Source organism: Rana temporaria, chromosome 1, assembly GCF_905171775.1.
Source record: "Rana temporaria chromosome 1, aRanTem1.1, whole genome shotgun sequence".
Lineage (NCBI taxonomy): Eukaryota > Metazoa > Chordata > Amphibia > Anura > Ranidae > Rana > Rana temporaria.
The window spans coordinates 232,364,086-232,389,189 of NC_053489.1; the positions used below are offsets into that span (position 1 = coordinate 232,364,086).

Below are 25,104 nucleotides of genomic sequence, written 5' to 3' on the forward strand. Positions count from 1 at the left end.
GATAGCTGCAGGGAAAATAAATCAATGTGAAGTGGGACAAAGAGAGTTGGGGGAGAGTTACATGGGACATTTACACTGATAATCGGTGCCCATCAATGCAGCCTCACCAGCGCACATCAGTAAAGAATTACTTATTTGTGAAATTATATAACCGAAAGAAGAAAAGGGTTTTTGTTTTGTTTTCCCCAAATTTTCGTTTGTTTAGCAAAACATAAACAAATCCCAGTTGTGATTAAATACTAACAAAAGGAAGCTCTATATGTCTCAAAATATTATAAAAATGTTATGCGAGTACAGCATTGCATTAACCGCACATTTGTCATTTTTAAGTGCGACAGCACTGACAGCTGAAAATTGGCCTGGGCAGGAAGTTGGTGAAAATGCCCCGAAGTGGTTAAACCTATAATGGCTACAGCTGTTCTTGCGTTTTTTTTGTACAAATGGTAAAGAAGATTATTCAACCCAGGGGAGTAAGAGTAAATGGACAGCTTGTGTTCCTTCCCACTACCTGGCGACACCCAGGTCCCAGGCCTTCTGGTGGAGCAGCGGAGCCTGGTGAATATGGCAAGGGGGTGCAGAATCATGCAGAGTCAGGCTCTGTGGAAGCGATCTATTGACTGTTTAGCTGCTGGACTGCTTCCATCTCTTCCCATCTCGCTTCTTTTGCATAGTTTATATGCTTGTTCGTATTTTTTTTTTTTTAAGTTTACATATTGTATTGCTTGTTATAATTACCTAGAAACACATTTTAAATTATTGTATTTGTATTCATATTTTTTTTTCTTTTTTTTTTTTCTTAGATCCTCGCTGGGCATCTATTAACAGAGGTGTCTTGATATGCGATGAATGCTGCAGTGTACATCGAAGCCTGGGACGGCACATCTCACAAGTGAGGCATCTTAAGCACACCCCATGGCCTTCAACCCTCCTGCAGGTAATGACTTGGTATTCAAAACTGCATATTTAGGCAGCTCATACATTAGTAACTTTTTTTTTTTTTTTTTTTTTTTTTTTTTTTAAGTTTTAACCAATGGGTTGAACGATAAAAAAAAATTGACCCGATTTCCCCATTCCACTTACTCGATGTGGATGGGGGACTCACGCCCTCTGAACCTGTGTATTCTGACAGCACAGAGACTTCCCCACCGCCAGAATACACCGATCAGCGCAGCCAGCTATAATCGGCACTGCTGATCGTGCTGAAACCTTCCAACATCAGTCAGCCGATCAATTTCTGTGCAACCAGCCTGCCCATACATGGATCTAAATCTGTCCGGTTCCTGCTGAACTGCCTGAATTTCGATCCATGTGTGGCCGGTTTTAGATTCACACTATGTTTGAGCTTCAAAAGGATAGTCACTCCAAGCTATTCTTTCCCCAAAACGCACAGCCGTTCTCTCTCCCCCTTTGATCGATGGCATATAAAAATAAAAAAATCTACCTGTGTGACATGGACATTACCTGTTGGCTATCCAGCGGAAGGGTTCTCTTAGGATCCAGGAGATGGACCAAAGTGTTGATATCTTTGTAAGGGACTGGCTATCGAGGACAAATCTGCAGTATTGGATTACCAATTCCCTGCACTCAGAAAAGGTGCCAGCAAGGGATATAGATAGCAGACTTGGTTGAGTATAAAATGCCTTACAAAAAAAACACACGTATTAAAGGAAAAAAAAAAAAAAACACTGGATGGGTTAGAAGGGAGCAGGTGGAGTGGGCCAGTTTTGCCTGGGAATGCTTTTTTATTTTATTTTTTAAGGGGTTTTTCCCATAAGCTGCTTTTGTGTTTGTGTGTGTGTGTGTGTGTGGCAATTGCTCACCCCCCTTGTTTGTGGGGTTCTCATCTGTGCTATGCAGTGCAGGTTTTTGTCTACTTGCAGATTTCTGTTTTTATGAAATGCTATACCTGACCAGGTTTTTCCCTTTAACCACTTTGACTCTAGAGCAATTAATTTTTTTGCACGCATGTAAATATCCTGCATTTTTTATAATTTTTTTTGGCCATAAAATAACCTAAAAACTCTAGAACATTTATACATTTTCTGAAAGAGGCCCTATAGGAGACAGTAAAAATCTTTACCGTTTATCAGTTTAGAGTTCACTTTGAGCTATGGCCCTAGAAATATTGCTCTCTCTGATATTCGTGGCAATAGCTCACATTTGCGATTTTAACAGAAACATGCTCAACAGTGTGTATATTTATACAGCCACTTTTACGTTGCAGCCAGAAGCCAGCTGAAGAAATGGAGCACACAGTTATGGCTGCTATTGCAGCCATAAACTTGTGCTCAACCCTTCACACTCTGGACGTGCAAAGCTGAACTGGTTGAGCTGACATGATTATGTGATATAGACCGGTGATATTCACGCTACACTCTTATCTCTTTCGCCTGTCTGGCATCATTTGTTGCAGTAATTCTTTTAGAAGCGTAACCTAACTGCTAACATGTTTTGTGGCCCTGAGGAGCTTTTGTCATAAGGTACAAGAATGCTTAGCATATTTTCACATTATGGCAGACTAGTTTTGGCAGGTACCCACTCCCACTTCCAGCCCCTACCCTTTCCCTGTCCCAGGAGGCTGCGGGATCATTCATAGGGCGCATCGCAGCTCACACATGGTAAGTGGTAAGTCGCAAGGAGTCGCAGCCAGCTTCCCACAGTTGAAATGCTGATGCCGGGAGCCTGAAGACCGGCGGGGGACCAGCCCAGGTGAGGACAGCTCTGGATCCCTGGACAGGTGAGTGTTTTATTTAAAAGTCAGCAGCTATGTTCTTTGTAGCTGCTGACTTTACATTTTTTTTTTTTTTTTTTTTTTTTGGAACTTGACTGAAGCTCCTCTTTAAGTTCTTGCAGGTTGTCAAAAAGCTTCATAGACAAACATTAGGCTTTGCTAAATTTTACTGTTATTTGTAATGAGGAAAGAAGGCTGAGTTGAGTGGTGGCTGATTGTGACACTTTCGGCCTTCAGTGGGGAACAACAGTAATCTTGACAGGTTCAGGTGGGTGTGTTTGCATGCTCTTAAACATGAGATTGTTGCTAAATCCAGCTGAAAATGATGAGGCCTTAGGACTGTCTGTTGGCAACTATACAAAGTGTTATGCCTCAACACTTGCTATTTTGATGTTTAGATGGTCCAGACATTGTACAGCAATGGAGCAAATTCAATCTGGGAACATTCTTTGCTTGACCCGGCATCTATAATGAGTGGAAAGCGTAAAGCCAATCCCCAAGATAAACTTCAGTAAGTTGAGTCTTTTTTTCATTCATTCTAAGTAAAAATTGTTTCTTTAAGGAGCATGGCTGAGTTGTTTGTTTTTTATAGATATTTCAAACATCTTGAAGAGGATTGCCACAGTCCTTAAAGCAGACCTTCATCCTAAAGTATATGTCATGTTGCCTTGCCTCACTCTCCTCCCCTCTTTTACAGTTGGACATAAATGTATTTTCAAAATGGTGCAATATATTTGCCAAATGGCTTCAGGTTTCGAGTGAGCTCTGCAGCATAACTGAGCATGCACGGCCAGCCCCCGTCTGCGTACTCAGTGTTTCCCACATATGTGCAAAGATGGCTATTGGGGAAGTCCCAATCCTTTTCTGTCTATGCACGTGCGTGGCAAATCACCTGCCAGTGCACAGATGTGCCACAGGGCTCTGCAAGGACCTGAAGGCTCGACAGAGTCCTTTGGCACATCTTTGCAAGCACCATATTGGGGGAACAAGAGGAGCAAGGAGTGAAAAAGCCAATACAGTAAAGACTAAAGTTCCTCTTTAATCCCCAGGATAGCAAAAAATGAAGACTCATATCATGCCATTTCTCTTGCTGTCCCACCATGCATTGCGACCAAACCTGCCCATTTGAATTATAGAATTTTGTACCTCATGGGGTAGTGCTAGAACTTTATATATCTGATGGGGGCAACAGGCTTCTATTAAGACAGTAATGTACATGCTGTATATTTGGTTTTCCTTGTTTAATATTCTTTTTCCCCTACAGTCCAAACAAGGCTGAATTTATTAGAGCTAAATATCAAATGCTGGCATTTGTTCACCGATTACCCTGTCGAGATGATGATAGTGTTACAGCCAAAGACCTTAGCAAGGTAAATATGTATCTCCTTGTTCTGTGCATTTGTGTCTAGTAAATGGATTTGTAGCCCCATGGTACTCTGTTATCACTGCTTCAGTGATCTGTGCAGGTAGAATACATTTACTACTGAGCTGTCCAGTTGGCAGCTTGCAAGGCTCTCCAGCCGCAGCCAGTGCACACAATGTATAGTGGTAGCAAGGTTCTGAATGCTGAAACGCTCCCTATGTTCAGCATACGCATTGCCAACCTTACCAGAGCATGAGTTCAAGTAAGAAACCTATAAACACCAATGAAGGGAGGTTTCATTTTTCTCCCACTGAATGGCAATAAAGTGTGTGAATTTGTGATGGGGGGTGGGTATTACTGCTACCAATGAGATGGGGTTTATTATTGCTGCAATTGTTATCAACACCAGTGAAAGGGGTTTATTATTGCTGTCACTGTCACCAAAATGAATGGGCTGTATTGCTGCCAGTTGCACCATTAAAATGGGATTTATTACTGCTATCATGATATCAATGAACAGGGATTTATTACTGCTGCCACTGATTTTTTTTTATTTTTTATTATAGGTTCTTGTTTAGCACTGTCCATTTACACAGCACTTTATACACACACACACACACACACACATATATATATTGTACATTCGTTAGAATTACAGCCACCGACACCGGTGAATGGTGGGTTTACTATTGTTGCCACAGACGCCAATGAAGGAGCCTTTATTATTGTAGCCACTTAAATCAGTGAGTGGAGGAGCCCCTGTAGGTGAAACGTCCAAAAAGTGGGTTGTGTGTTTTTTGTTTTTTTTGTTTTTTTTGATGAGATGATCGAGTGCTGTAAATCACATGGCAACAGCAAGTATAAGAAGGTTTATTAAAAGGATAAAAAATGCATTTCAAGGACAAATGAGGCACATGAGACAAGGAGATGCAAGGTCACAGATCGTATCAAACTGTTTTAAATTTTCCCTAAGCTCATATTTGTAAAGAAGTATCTTGGTGTTAAAGAAAGTTATTTAGCAAAGGGAGGAGATGTCTTTTTCAACTTAAAGGGGTTGTAAAGGTAAAAAAATGTTTTTCCCTAAATGGCTTCCTTTACCTTAGCGCAGTCCTCCTTCACTTACCTCATTCTTCCATTTTGCTTTTAAATGTCATTATTTCTTCTGAGAAATCCTCACTTTCTGTTGTTCTGTCTGTAATTCCACACAGTAATGCGAGGCTTTCTCCCTGGTGTGGAGAAAGCCTCTTGAGGGCAGAGGGGGCTAGTAGGAGTGTCAGGACACTCTCTTCTTTGCAGATGGAGAAAGGAGCTTTGTGTTAGTGGGCGTCATGACTCTCCTGTAGTCCAAGGGAGGGGGTGAGCACGACACTCCACACCAGGGAGAAAGCCTTGCATTACTGTGTGTAGTTACAGACAGAAGAACAGGAAGTGAGGATTTCTCAGAAGAAATAAGGACATTTAAAAGCAAAATGGAAGGATGAGGTAAGTGGAGGACTGCACTAAGGAAGCTATTTAGGGGGAAAAAAAATTACATTTACAACCCCTTTAAGGAGAATACATTTTTTTTTTTTTTTTTTTTTTTTTTTTAGCGTAGAAGAGTGGGAATCCAATAAGCTTTGTAGTGGGCAAATGGTGCAGAAAATTTCCAGCAAGCTAACGTACATTTTGGGGTTACAAATGAAGGTTACTGCCAGCTGACATTCATTGAAGGCAATAACCCCAGACCATAGACTACATGTGACTGTTGTACTAAAGTAAAACTAAAGGCAAAACCTTTTTTACATTTTGGATAGAGTGGAGAGGGATTAGAATACTTGTCAGTTTTTATTGCTTTCTGTGCCCCCATTGGTGAGATTCATCCTCTCTAGTTGACCTTTTTACTATTATCATTGAAAGTAAAAGGGAAAACCATATTTTGGGTTGTCCCGGGAAAGTAATAGAGGGGATATCTTCCAATGGGGACACTAGTTCTGGTGACCTGGGGGTCCCCAAGAAATTACCTCCATTTGCAAGGATTTCCTCACACTTCCTGTTTGGCTGTGGGACAGGAAGTGATGGGTAATCTCAACAATGGGACACCGACAGCGTCTGACCTGTTTTAACCCTCCCTTACGCTTTCCAAAATGAAAACAAAAGTTTTGCCTATAGTTCTACTTTAAGGAAATTCACTGCAAATCTAGTGCCTTTAAAACGTAGGCTGGAAAGGTTTCAGTTTGAGATTATGTAATTTTCCAACTTTGTTTCCAGATTCAAAAATCTTTTGCCCAGTGTAAATCATTTTCTTCTGGGTTTGTCGAAGTAAGAGGTATTCATAGCCAGAATGGATAATTGCCAGGAGAAGGAAAAGAGAAAAATTTGTCATGGCCTTTTTGGCAGCTTTTATCAGGGTCTTGGTATTGTCACAGAAATACTCTACAACAGCCATGAAGGCTGCACATAAGTGGGTTTAAATGCGTCCCATTTTAAGAATGTTCCAATTGGGGAATTCTCTTTCTAGTAATGCGCAATTCCATATGTATATTGTTTAGTAACATAGATTCAGATAGCCATATATGGATAATTCTCCAAAGACTGATGCTCCCCCCCCCCCCCTACTTGTTGTACCTTGGGGCTAACCCAACACAGTGTACCTAAGGTTTAATGCTAGGGGAGAATGATCAGCAATACCTCTGGAAATGTATTCGGTATCAAGAATTTGTGGGAGTAGGGATGAGGTATAGTCCACCAGGTCAATGGGTGAGAATGCACCATGGGAATCGGAGTGACCCGAGTAAATGAGTTTACCTGCATGCCTCTGTTACCACACATCTGTCAAGGTAATATTAATAATCCACCCGCAAAAGCAATATTAAGTCTACCCGTTCTTGTAAGGCGATCCAGACCATCACTGGGACCTTAGTGCAGCATTGGGGGAGAATGTTGGGTGGTACTGAGGGTGGTTCTTTCTGCTTCTCAATCCAGTAATGTAGACAGGAAAGAGGCAGGAGCAAGTGCGAACACTTGCCTATACCAGAAAAAAAGGCTGGAATTCAGCTGCAACCATGAATGATGGACCTAGAATTATGACTTTTACTCTGATGTTCATGACGATATGTAGCGTAATCACCATTGTTGTATGGAGACGCTCCTACCATGTGCATGTATGTAGGGACAATTTTTTATATAGTTAACTATATTGCTATCACATAGGGAGCATGGGGCACTATACCATTTTTAAACATTGCTGGTTGATAAATGCATACCTCTGCTGGATATTAATCATTTATCTTCAGGATGGTAAGTAGATAAAAACCTTGCAATTCGATTCCAGAGCCTGTGATCACATTTTAGCTGGCAAAGGGAGAGTTCCCCACAGGTTGCAGAAAATGGTGCCTTTTAGGCGAAAATGCAGAGATGAATGTTGCAGCCTCGGGCTGTATTTGGATACATAGGTAGGATGGGCAATATAGAGATGCCTTCAAAGGACATGTAGCAGGGAAAAGGCTGGAAGCCCACCAAATACCAGGATATAAAGTATTTTTTTTTTTTTTAAAAGTTCCCTGAGGTTGTTATCCTCAGAAAAGTCCACAGAATAGTTGTGCTGATGCCTGGAAATGCTGTGAGGATGGGGAGCTTCTCTCCAGCCAGGTAGAAGCCCTGGAGGTGTAATTGGGGTATATAAAGATACTGGCACTGTTAAAATGTAGGGTTTCTTTCTTGCATGCAACTCCCAGGGTGGTGACTTTGTAGCAAAAATTTAGGATTTTAGTAATTAAAAGGGTGAGAGTTGTTTCTGGGGGTGGGGGTCTGGGTTGTGGTGCAGTGGGGTCCTTGAACGGTAAATAAAGCAGAAACTTCAAGACCAGGAACAGTCTTTTGTTGCTAGTTTTTAAATAAAATAAAAAATTTAGGCATGGCACTCTTCAGATTTCTTCAGAAAACCAACATGTGCATGTTTTCTTTTTTTTTTTCTTTTCTCCCGGGAGGTCAGCAGAAGTTGGGGCGCCAGTGTCCTTAAGAGAGATACTGCTCTCTTCTGTCAGGTGTTTCACTCTCTAAGGGACTACTATGTATGCCCTTAATTTTAGATGCAAGAGATGTTTTACAGTTCCTCATGGCATCCATAAACTGGGATAGGGTGGTCTACCCAGTTGTATTCCTTGTGTCCCTGTATGTTAGGTGGTAGAAGAGTAAGCTCCAGTGGGCCGAGTAAAACACATTGGGGGGCGTGGCCTGGCGGGGGTCCAGGCGGCCATTCACTATCATACAGCAGTTCTTGACTTGATGTGCGGCTCCCGGGACACCTAGTCACACTATCAGGTGGCAGGAATGTTGCATGGTAAGGTGAGTGTTCTATCCTTAGAATGGCTGGAGTGTAGATTGAAGCCTTACCCCACTGCTGGATGCTACAGCTGTGTGGGTTCTGGCCCACTGCTGAGGGAAGAGGGGAGCCAGCTCTATATTGGAAGCAGGCCATCTTGGGGGCTTGTGTGCACTGAAGGTTAAGGATGTGCTGCAGAATGAGGGTGAAAGTGACTTTAGCTGGAGAGTGTGTGACTGTCCATGTGTGCAGTTTAGGCCACACCACTGCACACTGCTGACTTTATACTTGTTTTATAATATATGCTGTCCTCTACCTGATTGCATATACAAGCTTTATTTCCGAAAGAATATGAAGACTTCTTCTCAGTCAGTAATTTAAGTATTGGCATCATAATAAGCTGTAACAAACTGTTTTAAATTACATGACAGGATAATATATATATTTTTTTTGTTTTCTGCAGCAACTTCACTCAAGTGTGAGGACTGGCAATTTGGAGACTTGTCTAAGGCTGTTATCCCTAGGGGCACAGGCCAATTTTTTTAACCCGGTAAGCAACTTTTTATTTGAACTTATGTACTAGACCTAGAGGTGCCTGCACATACCTGAAGCAGCCTCTCAAACCTTCCTGTCACTGCTGAATCTCATGCCCTTTGGACAGTCAAGACCAGGGCCTAAGCTTTCCCTTTCCTGCCTCTTGCACGGTATTATTGCCCAGTGGGGTAGTCCATCATAGTGATGATCCAATAGGAATATAAGGGTGTGGGACATAGCAGCAAGGTCCATCACTACCTGGGCTTGTCAGAGTTTGGCTGGCTAGAAGGGCCCAGCAATTCAGTCAATCATATCTGCAGTAAACTGCTGCAGGGTTCTGCAGGCACCTCCCGGTGGCTGCTTAAGGCCTCATTCACACATGTGAAGTGTTGTCTGCATAGAGAGGATACATAGGTTTTCTGTGCATCCACGTGCAGGCATTCACATTCATGTGTACTGGGACACAGCAACTGCGCAAACACAGGCACTATTCCCAGTCATGTGGGTGCATATCCCCGAACGTAGATAGTATAGCCGCACCTATACAGCTGTCAGATTGGAATTAGCGGCTGCATTTGTGCCTAAACCTTCAGCAGTTGTTATTTTTTTGAGACCAAGTTCTTAATATCTTTTGATGTGAATGTTATTTAGGGTCCTTTCACAGCGATGATGATTTTTTTTTTTTCTTTTTTTACATCTGTTTGGGCTTCTGCCGTCAGTTCAGTGTCGTGTGTGTGTGTGTGTGTGTGTGTGTGTGTGTGTGTGTGTGTGTGTGTGTGTGTGTATAATAAATATATAATCTTTTTGTTTTTTTTTTATTTTTATTTTTTGGTTTTGTTTTTTTTAGTCAAAGGTGGACAAAAGTATAAACAAAAATGTTTCTTGCCCAAAAACAGACTCAAGTAGTCTGCATCTGTTTACATCCGTTATATCTGTAGAAATGGAGAAGGAAATTACCTTTTTATGTTTTCTGTGGACAAAAAAAGGACAGTGATATAAGCAGATATGAATGAACATACTGTACATCCGTTTACATCTGCCTGCCCATAGAACTACTTTGTGGTTTTGTCTGAATCCATCTGTAAAATTGACTGATGGATCCATGCAGAACGCAGGTGTGAAAGGGCCTTAATGTTCTAGTTAGGTTAGTCACCTTTTGTTACAGTGTATTCAGTTTGATCATGAAAATGGGAGGTTTGCCTTTTGTCCGAATTTTTTATAACCGTTAGTCTAAAATGTGGCAAATATTACAGAGATTCATAAACCGACATTTCTCTGTTAATTAGCGTGAACACCGTACTGGCAAAGGCACAACTGATGATGTGCCAGCTAGCTATAAATGATTTATTATTAATTAATTTGCCTTGATTGGATTCCCTTGTGAGTCAGTTTGCACAATGTTTTCATTCAGTTGACCCTTAGAGCTGGTTCACACTGGGGCGACCTGGGATCCGACTTCAAGACGCCCCAAGTCGTGCGGTCGAGAAAGTGAATGGGAGCCGTCTTAATGTCGCTCCGACTTCAGAAAAGGTTCCTGCACTACTTCAATCCGACTTCTAGGCGACCTGTACCCATTGATTTCAATGGAAGTCAGATCCCTGTTGACAGTGAGGCAACTTTACAGGAAGTCGCCCCAGTGTCAAATTTTAAATAAAAAAACGGCATGGGTTCCCCTCCAGGAGCATACCAGGCTCTTAGGTCTGGATTTCAAGGGGAAACCCCTATGCTGAAAAAAACAGCGTGGGGTCCCCCCCAAATCCATACCAGACCCGTATCCGAGCACGCAGACCGGCCGGTCAGGAAAGGGGGTGGGGACGGGCGAGCCCCCCCCCCTCCTGAACTGTACCAGGCGGCATGCCCTCAACATGGGGTGGGTGCTTTGGGGCAGGGGGCACCCTGTGGCCACCCCACCCCAAAGCACATTGTCCCCATGTTGATGGGGACAAGGGCCTCTTCCCGACAACCCTGGCCGTTGGTTGTCGGGGTCTGCGGGCGGGGGGCTTATCGGAATCTCAGAGCCCCCTTTAATAAGGGGGCCCCCAGATCCCGGCCCCCCACCCTATGTGAATGAGTATTGGGGTACATCGTACCCCTACCCATTCACCTGGTGGAAGAAAAATGTCAATAAAAAAATGCTACACAGGTTTTTTAAGTAGTTTATTAGGCAGCTCCGGGGGTCTTCTTCCAACTTCAGGGGTCTTCTGCCGGCACCACCGCGGTCTTCTTTTAGCTCTTTTACCAGGGGTGGCCCAGTTTTCTCCCTTCTTTCGACATCGGGGGGGGGGGGTCTTGGAGGCGACTTGAAGTCGTGTTGTAAGTCGCGCTTTGATTCATACTCAAGTCATATCCAAGTTGGCTCCCAAAGTCCTGCTGAAAGTCGTGTTGCCCCTGTGTGAACCGGCTCTTAAGAGCCAATTCACACAGGAGCAACACGACTTCCAGCGCGACTTTGGGAGGCAACTTGGACACGACTTGAGTATGAATTACAGCGTGACATGAGGCAACTTACAAGGCAACTTCAAGTTGCCTCCAGGACAGGAGGCTTTCCAGTGGCCAATCAAACAAGAATCAGCTCTGTGGGAGGGAGGGAGCGGTTTACCTGAGAAATGTATGTTCTCTTCCTGTATTGTTGCTTCTGTTAAGACCGTGATCCGACTTCTGAGGTGACTTTTATTGGGTACAAGTTGCCTATAAGTCGCCTATAAGTTGGATTGAAGTAGTACAGGAATCTTTTCTGAAGTCGGAGCGACTTCTTCAGTAGTGTACATTAACAAGGCTCCATTCACTTCACTGGCTTTTCTCAACAGCGCGACTTGGGGCGACTTCAAGTCGGATCCCAAGTCGCCCCTGTGTGAATGGCCTCTTAATGCAGTGCAATGGGGGCATGAATAGAGAAAGGTAAGCAGTGCTTACAAAGCATAATCCCCTCCATTCCCCCAGCAGTCCTCAAGATAGCGAAAATGATTAAGACCCTGGGCAAGATTAAAGGTTAATTTTGGCCTTGGCACATGCTTGACCCCCCTAAGCAGCACCAGGCTATGTTTTGACCATCATATTAAAATCATCAATACTATTTGCCCATCATTCACACAAACATGAATATTAGGTAGATGGATTAGAACAGAGACCCCCTTGTTCTTGTATTACCTGCATGCCCTTTTCATAGGTGTTTGGCTTACAGGATCCATTGCAAGTGCCGAATTTTGTTGGACAGTCCTTGGGCATCCCCTTGTAACAGCACGCCCCTCACACTTTTTATTTTTATTTTTTTAGGATTGGAAGATTTACGTATATGTGGCTTTGGGCAGATGATAAAGTGACTTTTTAATTTACTGGTTTAATCCTACACATGCTGTACCAAAACTTTCAGTAATTGCATTGCTTTTTATGTTGAATTAAATTTTCCTTTGTTCTGGGTTATGACACAAAGGAGGGCACAGGAAAACCAAATGATCTCGGCACAATAGAAATATCCTGACCAGAGGAATCTGTAGTTACAATCACAGAAAGGCAATGCTTCCATTCATGAATACAGAAATGTATAGACTAGAGTCCTTTTAAGTTGGCAAACCCATAAGCTGTGCAGTTTAATTTTCTTGAAGGAAAAGGGAAGTACATCTCTTCACGTGGCAGCTAAAGCGGGACAGATCCAACAGGCAGAGCTTCTTGCAGTGTATGGAGCAGATCCAGGCACACCAGATTCTGCTGGCAAAACACCCATTGACTATGCAAGGTGAGTGGATACTCTGTGTAAACGTAATCCATTGATTGGCCATAGAATTTTATTTTAACTAACTTTCAGTGTTTTTCTTTAAATTATTTTCATTCACTTGCGTTGTGTTTTGTTTAGGTAAATAACATGTATAAAATGCGTTGCATGCACATATCTTACAGGAAGATTTCTGTTGAAATTAATGGTCTGGCAACAGGTTCTATTTTAACCCCTTAACGCCAACGCCTCCCAGCCCCTAAAGAGGTTTCTGATGCCAGAAGGCAGAGTAGGGTTTTTGCAAGTGGAGATCAGGAGCTTTCCATTAGCCGCCGGTAACTGTGCTAGGAGGGCGCATGGTCTTGACCAGGGTTTGACAAATTTGCTTGAAATCTAGGAGCCAGCTAAAAAAGTTAGGAGCCAGAAAACGCGCCCCGTCCCGCCAAGCTCGCGCGCTGAAGCAAACACATACCTGAGTAGCGCCCGCATATGTAAACGGTATTCAAACCACACATGTGAGGTATCGCCATGATCGTTAGAGCGAGAGCAATAATTCTAGCCCTAGACCTCCTCTGTAACTAAAATCATGCAACCTGTAGAATTTTTGAAACATCGCCTTTGGAGATTTTAAAGGGTAAAAGTTTGTCGGCATTCCACGAGCAGACGCAATTTTGAAGCGTGACATGTTGGGTATCCATTTACTCGGCGTAACATTATCTTTCACAATATAAAACAAATTGGGGATTACCTTAACTGTTGTCGTCTTATTTTCTTAATTAAAAAAAGTGTATTTTTTCCCCCAAAAAGTGCGCTTGTAAGACCGACTGCGCAAATACGGTGTGACAAAGTATTGCAACGATCGCAATTTTATTCTCTAGGATGTTAGAATAAAAAAATATATAATGTTTGGGGGTTCTAATTAGAGGGAAGGAGATGGCCGTGAAAACAGTGAAAAAAAACTTTAAGAACGGCTATTTTACTTGTAATGCCAACGGCCACCACCAGATGGCACCAGGTCACAGAAGGAAGCTTGGACCTTCACAAGGCTGCAAAGCCGCGGCCTCAATTACCGGCCGTCGTGGGCCTGCCGCGATCGCGCGGCGGGGGAGGTGCGGGCGCACGGAGACACAGGAACCTGTGGCTCCGTGCGCCCCCGCCGCGGCCGGTAATTCAGGCTACGGCCTTGTAGGCCGCAAAGCCGCGGCCTCAATTACCGGCGGGCGCCAGGTCACAATTTCTTGTCGCAATTGCGACCGGGCGCCCGGATTTTGTCGAGCCCTGGTCTTGACACAGATTTGTTTACATTCTGGTGCATATATATGGGACTGCTTGGCATTAGAGCCCACCCGCCAAGAGGTCACACATATATGCGTACCATCATCGTGAAGAAGTTAACATCAATTGTGAGACTGGGGTTTAAAAGACAAGTTCACCGTATTTAGGGTGTAACATGTTACTATGCAGCGCACCCACACAACCCGTGGCTGCACAGCAGCTGCATTATGATTAAACTGCACGTCCCATTTTCCACTGCAGCAGATGGCTTGTAGTTCCTAATTAACTATGCTTATCGGCACCCTCATAGTTCATTGGCACCTCCTGCATCTGAGTAACTGTCTACCCATACAGAGGTACAGGCAGAGAGCTGTCAGTGGTGTCTGCTTTAGCCCAACATTACATCCATGATCCACTGAATGCTCCAAAGTAACGTTTTTTTTCTTCTTATGTGCATTTAGTCTTTTCTTTAATAGATGTGAACTTAAAATGGGCAAAACCATAGAGCATGGGAAGGTTATAACCCCTGTTAGATTTGTTTTAGCCATCTGTGTCCCATTGGGGAGATTTTCCTTGACTTCCTGTCCATAGATAAGCAGGAAGTGAGAGGAAATCCCTGCAAATTTAAGGGCCCCCCAGGTCATCAGAACTAGTGTCCCCATTGGAAGATTTCCCTTCTGTTACTTTTCTGGGGACAGCCCAAAACTTGGGATTTTCCTTTATTTCACTTTCAGTGATCATGGTAAACAAGACAAATAGAGCGGGTGAATCTCCCTAAGAGCAACACAGACTTTAACAACTTTTTTAGAGCTGCACATCTGGCAGCTGCAGAATTAATTTACAGAGAATACAACCCAAATTGTGAGTCCAAGCGCACACACATATGCTGATGACCTAAAGCTACAGTCCAGTAAAATTGAGAGTGAAGCATTAAAGGAACACTAAAGGTTAGTTTTTTATTAGATCAATTGATTGCTGTAAGCTAGAGCATTTAAATATCACTTACCTCGTTTTTCCTTTTGACCTCCAAAATACAGTAATCCAGGTTTGAAAATGCCATTTCCTGTCTCTCCTCTTCTTGCTTTCCACCAGCATCTGAGCCGTTTTGCATGGTGGAAAGCAGAATGTGCTCACCCCCTCCCTATGACTACAGCCCTGCGTGAAGATGCTCTCTTATCCCTCACAGGCATGGAGGCTAAGCCTAATGGGAACTTTAGTTCCCATTAGGCCATGATGTAGCAAGAATGAATGTGCACCGCAAACCAGGAAGTCAGTGAGAATAATGATTCAGGAGTGCTGGAGGTGAATAAAACAGCTCGATTTCAACAGGTATCAAACTAGTTATAATGCAAAACATTACTTTTTGCTTTATCAGCTACTGTCAGACTTTAATTTATGAGGAAAATATTTTTGTCTTTACAAACCCTTTAAGATGTATTCAGCAAGTTGACTCTGTCAGTCTTTCATCTTAAAATTGCTGTAATGCACACCAGCACCCCTACTCCCTTTTTGGAAACCTGGTGATATTGGAATAAGATTCTGGAACAGTCTACTACAGGCTACACAATGCCTCTTGTATAAAGATGGCCTGTTGTATTTTTTTTTTTTTTTATAGTTCTAAATATTTTCCTTTAGCTGCAAATAAGATTTAAATCTTCTTTGGGACTTTGAATGTGATTGCAGGAGACAGAGAGAGGAAGTTACACAGATCTCAGGAAATACACTCCTAAGGCCTTCCTGCTGAGCCTGTTAGACGGATTGTGAAAATCAAGAAGTATTGAATTGCAGGGTGCTCAGATGCGGGAGGGGGGCGGGGAAGCTTCATTGAATTTGATAGTGGTAGTTTTAAATATTTCATGGATAACATTAGTACCCCATAGAATGTTTTCATCTGTTGCTTGGAACTGTTTTAAGGGCTTGTTCACACCAGCCTGCATGCATTATGCTTCATATAACATATGCAATGCTGATGTGTGTGTGTGTGTGTGTGTGTTATGGAAGGCAGTGTAATGCTTTGTTATGAGACATTGCACTTTTTGCTTCGTTTTTTTTTTAACTTTTGGCCTTTCACTCAATTCTGCACTACGGCATTTTGCACTGACATGCACCGTTCTTTTCGAGCACACATCAATGCAAAGTTTTGATGTTAACCGTACATTAAACAAATAAGTGTCTTCTATATTCCCTTGTGTTGAGCCTGCGTTGATCAATGCAGAGCAAGACAGTTCCAACAGACATGGCGTGAATGGAGCCCTAACTGATGTTTGTGGTGTGAGATAGTGTTGCATTGTGCACACTGTTGAAATTTTTTTTTTTTTAAGTCCTCCTCCATTACAATTTAATAATAAATATATAGGGAGGAAGGTTTTGTGCTTGCCTGTTTTCGAAAGCTTGCATCCATAAACTTTAAAAGGCTAACTCCACCTTTAGGTTCATTGTTAAACCCATTTAGGGTGTAGCATGTAACATAATGCCAAGCTCATAAAAGCTACCTATATCGATTGCACATTTTGCTTTTGAGATAAATCTCTCCATTCCCTGGACATGTTATGATAGGGGTACCTTTATAATTCGCCCCAGCTGTTTCAAATGCAAGCTGACTAAACAATACTACTACCGATATTAAAAGTTAGACCTTTTGTGAAAAGTCAGCAGCTAAACCATCTCTAACCACTCCCACTGAATTCTAGAGAATAGTTGCATATGACTGTTGCAGGATGGGCAGAGGTGGCTTATGCAAACAGTATCTCAAAAAAGTCAGTACACCCCTGACATTTTTGTAAATATTTTATTCTATCTTTTTATGTGACAACACTGAAGAAATTTACCCTTTGCTACAATGTAAAGTAGTGAATGTACAGCTTGTATAATAGTGTAAATTTGCTGTCCCCTCAAAATAACTCGACACACAGCCGCTGCCAACAAAAGTGAGTACACCCCAAAGCGAAAATGTCCAAATTTGGCCCAATTAGCTATTTTCCCTCCCTGGTGTCATGTGACTCATTGGTGTTACAAGGTCTCGGGTGTGAATGGGGAGCAGGTGTGTTTAAATTTGGTGTTATCGCTCTCACTCTGTCATACTGGTCACTGGAAGTTCAACATGGCAAAGAACTCTGAGCATCTGAAAAAATAATTTTTGCTCTACATAAAGATGGCCTGAGCTATAAAAAGATTGCCAAGACCCTGAAACTGAGCTTCAGCATGGTGGCCAAGACCATACAGCGGTTTAACAGGACAGGTTCCACTCAGAACAGGCCTCGCCATGGTCGACAAAAGCAGTTGAGTGCACATGCTCAGCATCATATCCAGAGGTTGTCTTTGGGAATTAGACGTATGAGTGCTGTCGGCATTGCTGCATAGGTTGAGGGGGGCCTGTCAGTGCTCTGACCATACACCGCACACTGCATCAAATTGGTCTGCATGGCTGTCCTCCCAGAAGGAAGCCTCTTCTAAAGATGATGCACAAGACTAACTGTGCTTATGCATCGCTTGTATTGTAAAAATTTGAATAAACATTTTTCTTGTGATAAAAAAAAAGATGATGCACAAGAAAGCCCGCAGACAGTTTACTAAAGACAAACAAATTACTGGAACAATGTCCTGTGGTCTGATGAGACCAAGATAAGCTCATTTTGGTTCAGATGGTGTCAAGCATGTGTGGGGGCCACCAGGTGAGGAGTACAAAGACAAGTGTGTCTTGCCTACAATCAAGCATGGTGGTGGGAGTATCATGGTCTGGGGATGCATCAGTGCATCCGGCACTGGGGCGCTACAGTCCATTGAGAGAAACATGAATTCCAACATGTATTGGGACATACTGAAGCAGAGCATGATCCCCCTCCCTTCGGAGACTGGGCGGCAGGGCTGTATTCCAACCTGATAATGACCCCAAACTGGTGATGGACTGGCCAAGCATGTCTCCAGACCTAAACCCCATTGAGCATCTGTGGGGCATCCTCAAATGGAAGGTGGAGGAGCACAAGGTCTCTAACAGCCACCAGCTCTGTGATGTCCTCATGGAGGAGTGGAAGAGGACTCCAGTGACAACCTGTGAGGCTCTGGTGAACTCCATGCCCAGGAGGGTTGAGGCAGTGCTGGAAAATAATGGTGGCCACACAAAATATTGACACTTTGGGCCCAATTTGGACATTTTCACTTAGGGGTGGTTCACACTTTTGTTGCCAGCGGTTTACATATTAATGGCTGTGTGTTGAGTTATTTTGAGGGGACAGCAAATTTACACTGTTATACAAGCTGTACACTCAATACATTACATTGTAGCAATGTGCAATTTCTTCAGTGTGAGGGGTTTACTCACTTTTGTGAGATACTGTACATAATAATCTGTGATTGACCAATCTCCTAAGTCTACCAAAACTATGTAGTATAGGCCTGTCTGATTTAGATAATATATAAATGGACTGTTTAGAGTCACCAAAACTATGTAATAATTAGGACAAACCTAAACAGTCCATTTAAATATTATCTAAATCAGACAGGCCTATACTACATAGTTTTGGTGACTCTAAAGGAGATTGTATAGAGATTGTACAATAAGATTGTATAGTATATGGCCAGTTTAAGCTAAGTAAGCGGTTATTGAGAGCTTGGCTTTACCTTCTCTGTGCAATGAGAGAGCCAGTGAGGTAGCCTTGGGAAAGACGAGCAGTGCCTTTGTCCAAGTTTTTTTTCCGAAGACGAAGAGCTCAAATTTGACATCAAATTCCGTTTATGTTGGTAAAATAGAGTAAAGTTGGCCATATGCATCTTGAATTTCAGCTGATTTCTGCCAATCCAGGTGAGGCAGGGCTTGACAAATCCCAGGTCACCATGGCGACTAGAAATTGTGTCCTGGGCTTTTGTCAGCCCATTAAAAAGAGAAAAAAAAAACATCTACAATTTAAGATAACACTCCTGTATTGTAGTGAAATTTGTACGTGTCTATGTACATTGTAAGGGGCGGAGTCATTTTTTTTGAAGACCAATTGTATGGAATGTCACGGCCGTATGGTGACCTATAAAGTGGGACTTTACTGTCCGTGTTGCACTGGCACGCTCCTTTCTCAAGCTTGATGTTCAACATGGACATCGTGCATGCCTGGAAACGCATTGCAGATTCTTGGCTCCTAACTTTTTATTAGCTGGCTAACTTTGGACACATAGTTGCATGACAAGTCATAGCCCATTGCTTTCAAAGGCACCCGTTTGGATCTATGCGATTTTGAAAATGTTCCTGCACTACTTTGAGTTGCATCAAGGTTGCTCTCCAAAGTCGCACTGAAAATCGTGTGAACAGAGCTTAAATCCATGCCTCCTGCAATGCCATGTTTTACCGGCACAGGTGATGTGTGTTGCGAATCGCCTCCAATTTTTAGGCCTCCTAAAAACAAAAGGGACTGGGTGGGAAATTCTCACCTGAACAGTGACTGCTTTCAGTAGTTGGAGTTACTATTTGGGTATTCTGACAACTGTCAGAATACAATAGCTTGCAGTGGATGGATGGATTGATTGACCAAAGATCCTAAATTAGTCATACACATTAAATCAAAGTAGATTGGATTAATGAATGAATTAAACCATTATACACACCCTTACTGAATTTATTTAACAACTATATACACCCTTACTGAACATACGAACAGGATTTCACTAAGATCTTTTTCTTTACCTGATCTTAACTGTATCAATGTTTTTATATTTGTGATTTTATTTGAAGAAAAACTGAAAAACAAGGAGCCAATGTGCACATCCTAAATAAACACAGATCACATTTCATAGGCATTCTTCACATGCCTTTTTGCTGTATTGAGTGAAAAATGAGAATGCCAGACAGATGTGCAAGATGATTGCTTAGATTCTCCAGTGTGATTGTATACATGAATCCTGGAATTGGCTTTTATTTATTGACATTTTTTTTCCATCCCTAATGCAAGTGCTTTTCAGATAATAGTAGCTTAAAACCTAGTTTAGAGCCCGACTGTAACTCAATGCACTGTATCTCATTACTCAGGCAAGGTGGCCATCATGAATTGGCAGATCGTCTTGTGGAAATTCAACATGAATTGACCGACAGATTAGCATTTTATTTATGTGGAAGGAAGCCCGGTAAGCTGCAAACTAATGTTTTATAATGGTTATTTATACTATACTAAACAGCAGAAAGCATGGGCCTATACTGTACGCTCATAAGGTGTAATATGCTTATTAATGCTAAATCTGTTTTCTAGACCATAGAAATGGACAGCACTTTATTATACCACACATGGCAGACAGGTGAGTTTTTTTTTATGTTTATGAAAGCAATAAATAAAAATATTAGTGGAAAGTTTTGTTCAATCTTTAGTTATATTAATCAGTTGGTGATCTTTCTATTCATGAAGAATGTTGAAATGCATTTGCTCTGTTACATAAGAAAAACCATTTGTCGCTTGTTTAAAATTTATAGAGGGGAATTGTCACACTTTTAAACAAAAGTAACATTTCTAAATTAATCGCTTAACTTCAAAGAGCTCAAAGCGACTGTTCCAACAAGCAATGACTTCATCTGTTATGGAGCTCTTGGTTTTCTACTTGATACAAGGAAGAGACAGCTGCATGGCAGCTGCAGGAAACCCTTGTAAATGGCATCTTTGTTATGTAGGCAGCTTTTATCATGTGAAGGGTTTTTTTTTTTTTAGTTTAAATCTGCATACATCATAATGTTAATTTTCCTTTTTGTTCTGTGGCTGTTCATCTGGAAAAAGGAGGCTGTAAGTAAATTCTCTTTTGTATTTTGTTAATAAGTAATTGTATAATGGAAAAACAGATTGGTTAATTTTTTGTTTATTTTGGTGAATTTTTTACTTTTACGCAATTTTTTTTTTCAAAGTAGCCAATGTGATCAAAGATTGTGGGGAATCTAATATATGTATACTAATGAGGAAGTAAGGCTGTGTTTTCACCTCTGCCTTTTGATGCAGTTCACACTTTTTTTTTTTTTTTTGCGTCTTTGGTAAAGGCTCCAGTAAAACAAACTTTCTTAGGGGTGAGTGTAATGTAAAATGTGTCTGCAATACATGGCATTGAAACTGAAAAATGTAGCACAAGTAAGCTAGCCATAGACTGCTTGAATTTCAGCTGATTCCTTTTGAAAAGTTGTTTTAATAAAAAGTGTAAACTTGCCGGCCGAGCATTGACTATATTCTGTCAGATGCAGTTACTTTTGCAAAAAAAGGGATCCACTCGTGCTCGGGACAGATGCGTTGGTGACCCCGTGGGATCAGTTTTCACTGATTTACGCATTCCCCTCAGTTCAGCTGCTACCGCGGCTTTTTCGCAGGAACAAGGGAAGCCAGTAATAGCTAATAACTAGTAGCTCTGGCGTGGCCCAGGAGATCCTGGTATGTAGAGATCATGAGGATGGCAGTAGGGGGATTCATGAACTCTTCCATCTCATCCAGACCTGCTGTCCCAAGAGCCAGTATTCCAGCTTGCCTTATCATTCTCTAAATTTAACGGTTTGGCTTTTGAAGCCCACATCCTAAAGGGTCGAGGGCTTTCAGGTTCAGTGATTACCACCCTGATCAATACTAGAAAGCCGGCCTCTAGGACCATTTATTATAGGGTCTGGAGGGCCTATGTCTCCTGGTGTAAAACCAAGAGTTGGCACCCTTGAAAGTATGTCATAGGGAGAATTCTTGCCTTTCTACAGTTGGGGGTAGAAATTAAGCTGGCCTCGAGTACGATCAAGGGTCATATCTCGACCTTGGCAGTATTTTTCCAAAGGCCGCTTGCTTCGCATGCTTTGGTCTGGGCCTTTATACAAGGGGTAACTCTGATTACTCCGCCAGTTAGGACAAGGTGGTGTTGTGTCCCCACCCAACCTTTTTGCCTAAGGTAGTGTAAAGTTTTCATCTGATCCAGGATGTTTTCCCGCCTTCCTTTTTTACAGAATCTCGTTCTGCAGAACAAAGATTGTTACATTCTCTGGATGTAGTGAGAGCAGTCAAGGCCTATCTGAAGGCGACAGCTCAGATACAGAAAACTGATTTTTGTACTGCCAGAAGGCCCCAGCAAGGGCCAGCCAACATTGAAATCAACTATTGCTAAGTGGATTTGTCAGGTGATTAGTCAGACTTATGGTCTGAAAATAATAGTTGCGCCTTTTCAGGTTAAAGCGCACTCTACCAGGGCAGTCAGTGCTTAATGGGCAGTGCATCACCAAGCCTCTGTAGCTCAGATTTGCAAGGCAGTATAAGGCCTCAAGCCTAGTGGTGGCCGTTTTTGCTTTGTGTCTCTCTCCCCTCAGATGGCATTGCTTTGGGACATCCCACATAGTTATTACTATGGTGCTCTGTGTCCCGTGATGTACGATAAAGAAAATAGGATTTTTATAACCGCTTGCATGTAAAATCCTTTTCTTGGAGTACATCACGGGACACAGAGCACCATAGTAATAACTATGTGGGTTATACGCCACCTATAGGTGAATGTACACTGGTACATGCAAAAGACAGGAAGTCCCCGTCCCTATATAACCCCTCCCATACTGGGAGTACTGGGAGTACTCCCAAGCTCTCAGCTATCAACATCTTTGCATCCCACTGAAGTGCAAGCAAGTACAACCTTCATGAGAATTGCAAATCTGCTCTGAATCCGGGAATGATGCAGCATTTTTCCACACCCTTACAGGAGGCTGTATTAGGTGAACTGGGGATTTTCAGGGGTACTAAAAGAAAATAAATGCATATTCGCTTATAATTAAGTGCAAATGGGGGGTCAAAGTTCTTGGAGTTTGTATAAAGGTCTACAGTCCTTTTTTTTTTTTTTTTGGTCTGACTCATAAGTAAAATGGTGTTTTTAAAGCGGAGTTCCGACTGGAAATTTTTATTAGAAATACTGTAGCTGCTAAAATTTTTATTTATGGACACTTGCCTGTCCAGGGAGTGCCACAATGTTGGTAAGGGAACCAGGCAGTAAACACTTTTGGCTTCACTTCTGGTTCCCTACTGCGCATGCACATTCGCACTGCACATTCTGAATGGTCGCTTCTGTCTTCTGGGACCTGTGTGTCTTTCAAAAAGACAGCGAGGGGAGGGGCCGGACATAGCGTAGTTTGCCGCACAATGTGTGGTGTGCTTTTGCCGGTGGTGGGTGCAAATACCTGGATTTGACAGGTGTTGGCTCCCCTGAAAGGTGCCAAATGTGACACTGGAGGGAGGGAGGAATCCGATCAGCGGAAGTTCCACATACTGTTGTAAACAAATTACCAACATAATATGAATATTAAAATTCAGACAGATACCACTACAAAGCTGTATAGTTTCTAGTGTTGAATTCACTGTTGCTTGTGTAAATCAAAACCAGGTACAAGAGAGGAAGTGCACCCCTATGGTTTTAGTATACCACATATTATGTAATAACTATTGCACTATTTCAATGCTTTTTTTTTTTTTTTTTGTTTTGTTCTCAAATCAATTGTGGACTTTTAGTTTCTAGTGAGGGCTCCTCCATTAAGGCCATTCTGTTGTTGCAGGATTAACATGGTAACAGGCATTGTTTTCTACATGTCTACACGTAGTGTCTTACGGTGTATGTTTATCATGAAATATTAAATTGCCAAATGTGCTATTTATTCATGTAACTGTGTATCAGCTTCTACCATCTGATAGCATTGTGAACCAATGAATGTGCAATATAGAAAACTACCCCAGAGGAAATCCACAAACACTAACTGACATTTTAATTTACTTAAAAATCTCCCTGGGCACTTTCCTTTTTTATGTTGTACATGATGTGTGTCATAATTACTGATGCTCGCTCTCTTTCCCTGTTTGCAGCAGTTTAGATTTATCAGAACTTGCCAAGGCTGCGAAGAAAAAACTTCAGTCTGTAAGTATCATTGGTAATCGACCTCCAAAATGTTGCGGGAAAAGGACAATGGCAAATGTAGTCACCAGCTGGTCCCTGTGCAGGAACAATTATTTTTACTTGTTGTTAGTGCTTATTCATTCAATGGCCATATACAAAATTAGCATAGCATATGCAAAATGGCATAGTTCACACCAGTGCTTGCAGTTCCAGAAAAAAAAAAACAGTGTAATATGCTGCATTTTTGCTGCACTGGACTGTACTGTAAAACTGTAGAACGCACCAAACACCCGCTGTCCTTATTTAAGGTTAAGAAACAAAGGGGTCTAGGGCTATCATTGTTTGTGTAATATTGCTAAAACATGTTTTATCTTTTATTAGTTAAGCAATCACTTATTCGAAGAATTAGCAATGGATGTATATGATGAAGTTGACAGACGAGAAACAGATGCAGGTGAGTTTGCCTACTTTAATCTGTTGTATAGTTTTTGTATAAGTCTCTTTGCAAATCAATCAACCAAAACAAAAATAACAGGATATAGAAAGGTCCACTTTAACGTTTTTAGAAAGCGCTCCTTAACCACTCACCATAACCTGGAAACTGTAGAAAACACACATATATCCCCATGACAGTCATGGGAAAAATGGGTTACTAATGGTGACAAATGGCAATACTACAGCAGAGTCCATCCAAATGAATTTTTTTCTTGCTATCAAACAATAAAAAACTAGAAGTATAATACTCCTTTATTAGATTTGTAGCTTCGCAGTACCATGAAGGTATAACCGCACTGAAATAAAGTGCATCTACATAAAACATCAACAGAGACATACATGTAACATGACAACATATATTCTATAAGAATGGACATCTGTTTTTTATATATATCTATCTATCTATCTATCTATCTATCTATCTATCTATCTATCTATCTATCTATCTATCTATCTATCTATCTATCTATCTATCTATCTATCTATCTATCCCTATATTCTGACATCAAGTCTGCATCGCCCGGGGATAATGAACTGGCGAATAAGGTAACCACTTCAATCAATAGATGAAATATGAAGGATCATGTGGGCCGTGAATAGTTGGGCACTGAGTGGAGAAAGGGCTGGACCTCTTGACCTGCGTGATAGAAACTGTAATTGATTATAACTTGGTGATGCCAAGAATTATAATGCTAGAGAGGATATAAATGTCTCTTGTATATTATGCCAGTACTGTTCATTAAGATTTATATCAAGTTCGTTAAATCATTCGATGTAGCATCATAAGTTCCACTGGAAAAAAATCTACCATTCTTGTATTTAAAAGTTATCACAACAATTTAAATACG

At 41.8% G+C, this 25,104-nt stretch overlaps 1 protein-coding gene across 9 annotated transcripts in view; it reads left to right on the plus strand.

Moving 5' to 3' along the window:
* GIT2 (GIT ArfGAP 2) overlaps nucleotides 1-25,104 on the plus strand; it is a 115,458-nt gene that overhangs the window by 28,062 nt on the left and 62,292 nt on the right. For 4 of the 9 annotated variants that reach the window (XM_040351559.1, XM_040351527.1, XM_040351576.1 and 1 more), the window contains exons 2-11: nucleotides 801-934; nucleotides 3,130-3,242; nucleotides 3,996-4,101; nucleotides 8,858-8,944; nucleotides 12,531-12,661; nucleotides 19,923-20,017; nucleotides 20,140-20,185; nucleotides 20,656-20,661; nucleotides 23,731-23,782; nucleotides 24,143-24,215. In XM_040351559.1, coding sequence (XP_040207493.1) covers nucleotides 801-934; nucleotides 3,130-3,242; nucleotides 3,996-4,101; nucleotides 8,858-8,944; nucleotides 12,531-12,661; nucleotides 19,923-20,017; nucleotides 20,140-20,185; nucleotides 20,656-20,661; nucleotides 23,731-23,782; nucleotides 24,143-24,215 — 843 coding nt within the window. The remainder of the gene's footprint in view (nucleotides 1-800; nucleotides 935-3,129; nucleotides 3,243-3,995; nucleotides 4,102-8,857; nucleotides 8,945-12,530; nucleotides 12,662-19,922; nucleotides 20,018-20,139; nucleotides 20,186-20,655; nucleotides 20,662-23,730; nucleotides 23,783-24,142; nucleotides 24,216-25,104) is intronic. The other 5 variants (XM_040351567.1, XM_040351534.1, XM_040351542.1 and 2 more) reach the window with 3 other exon arrangements.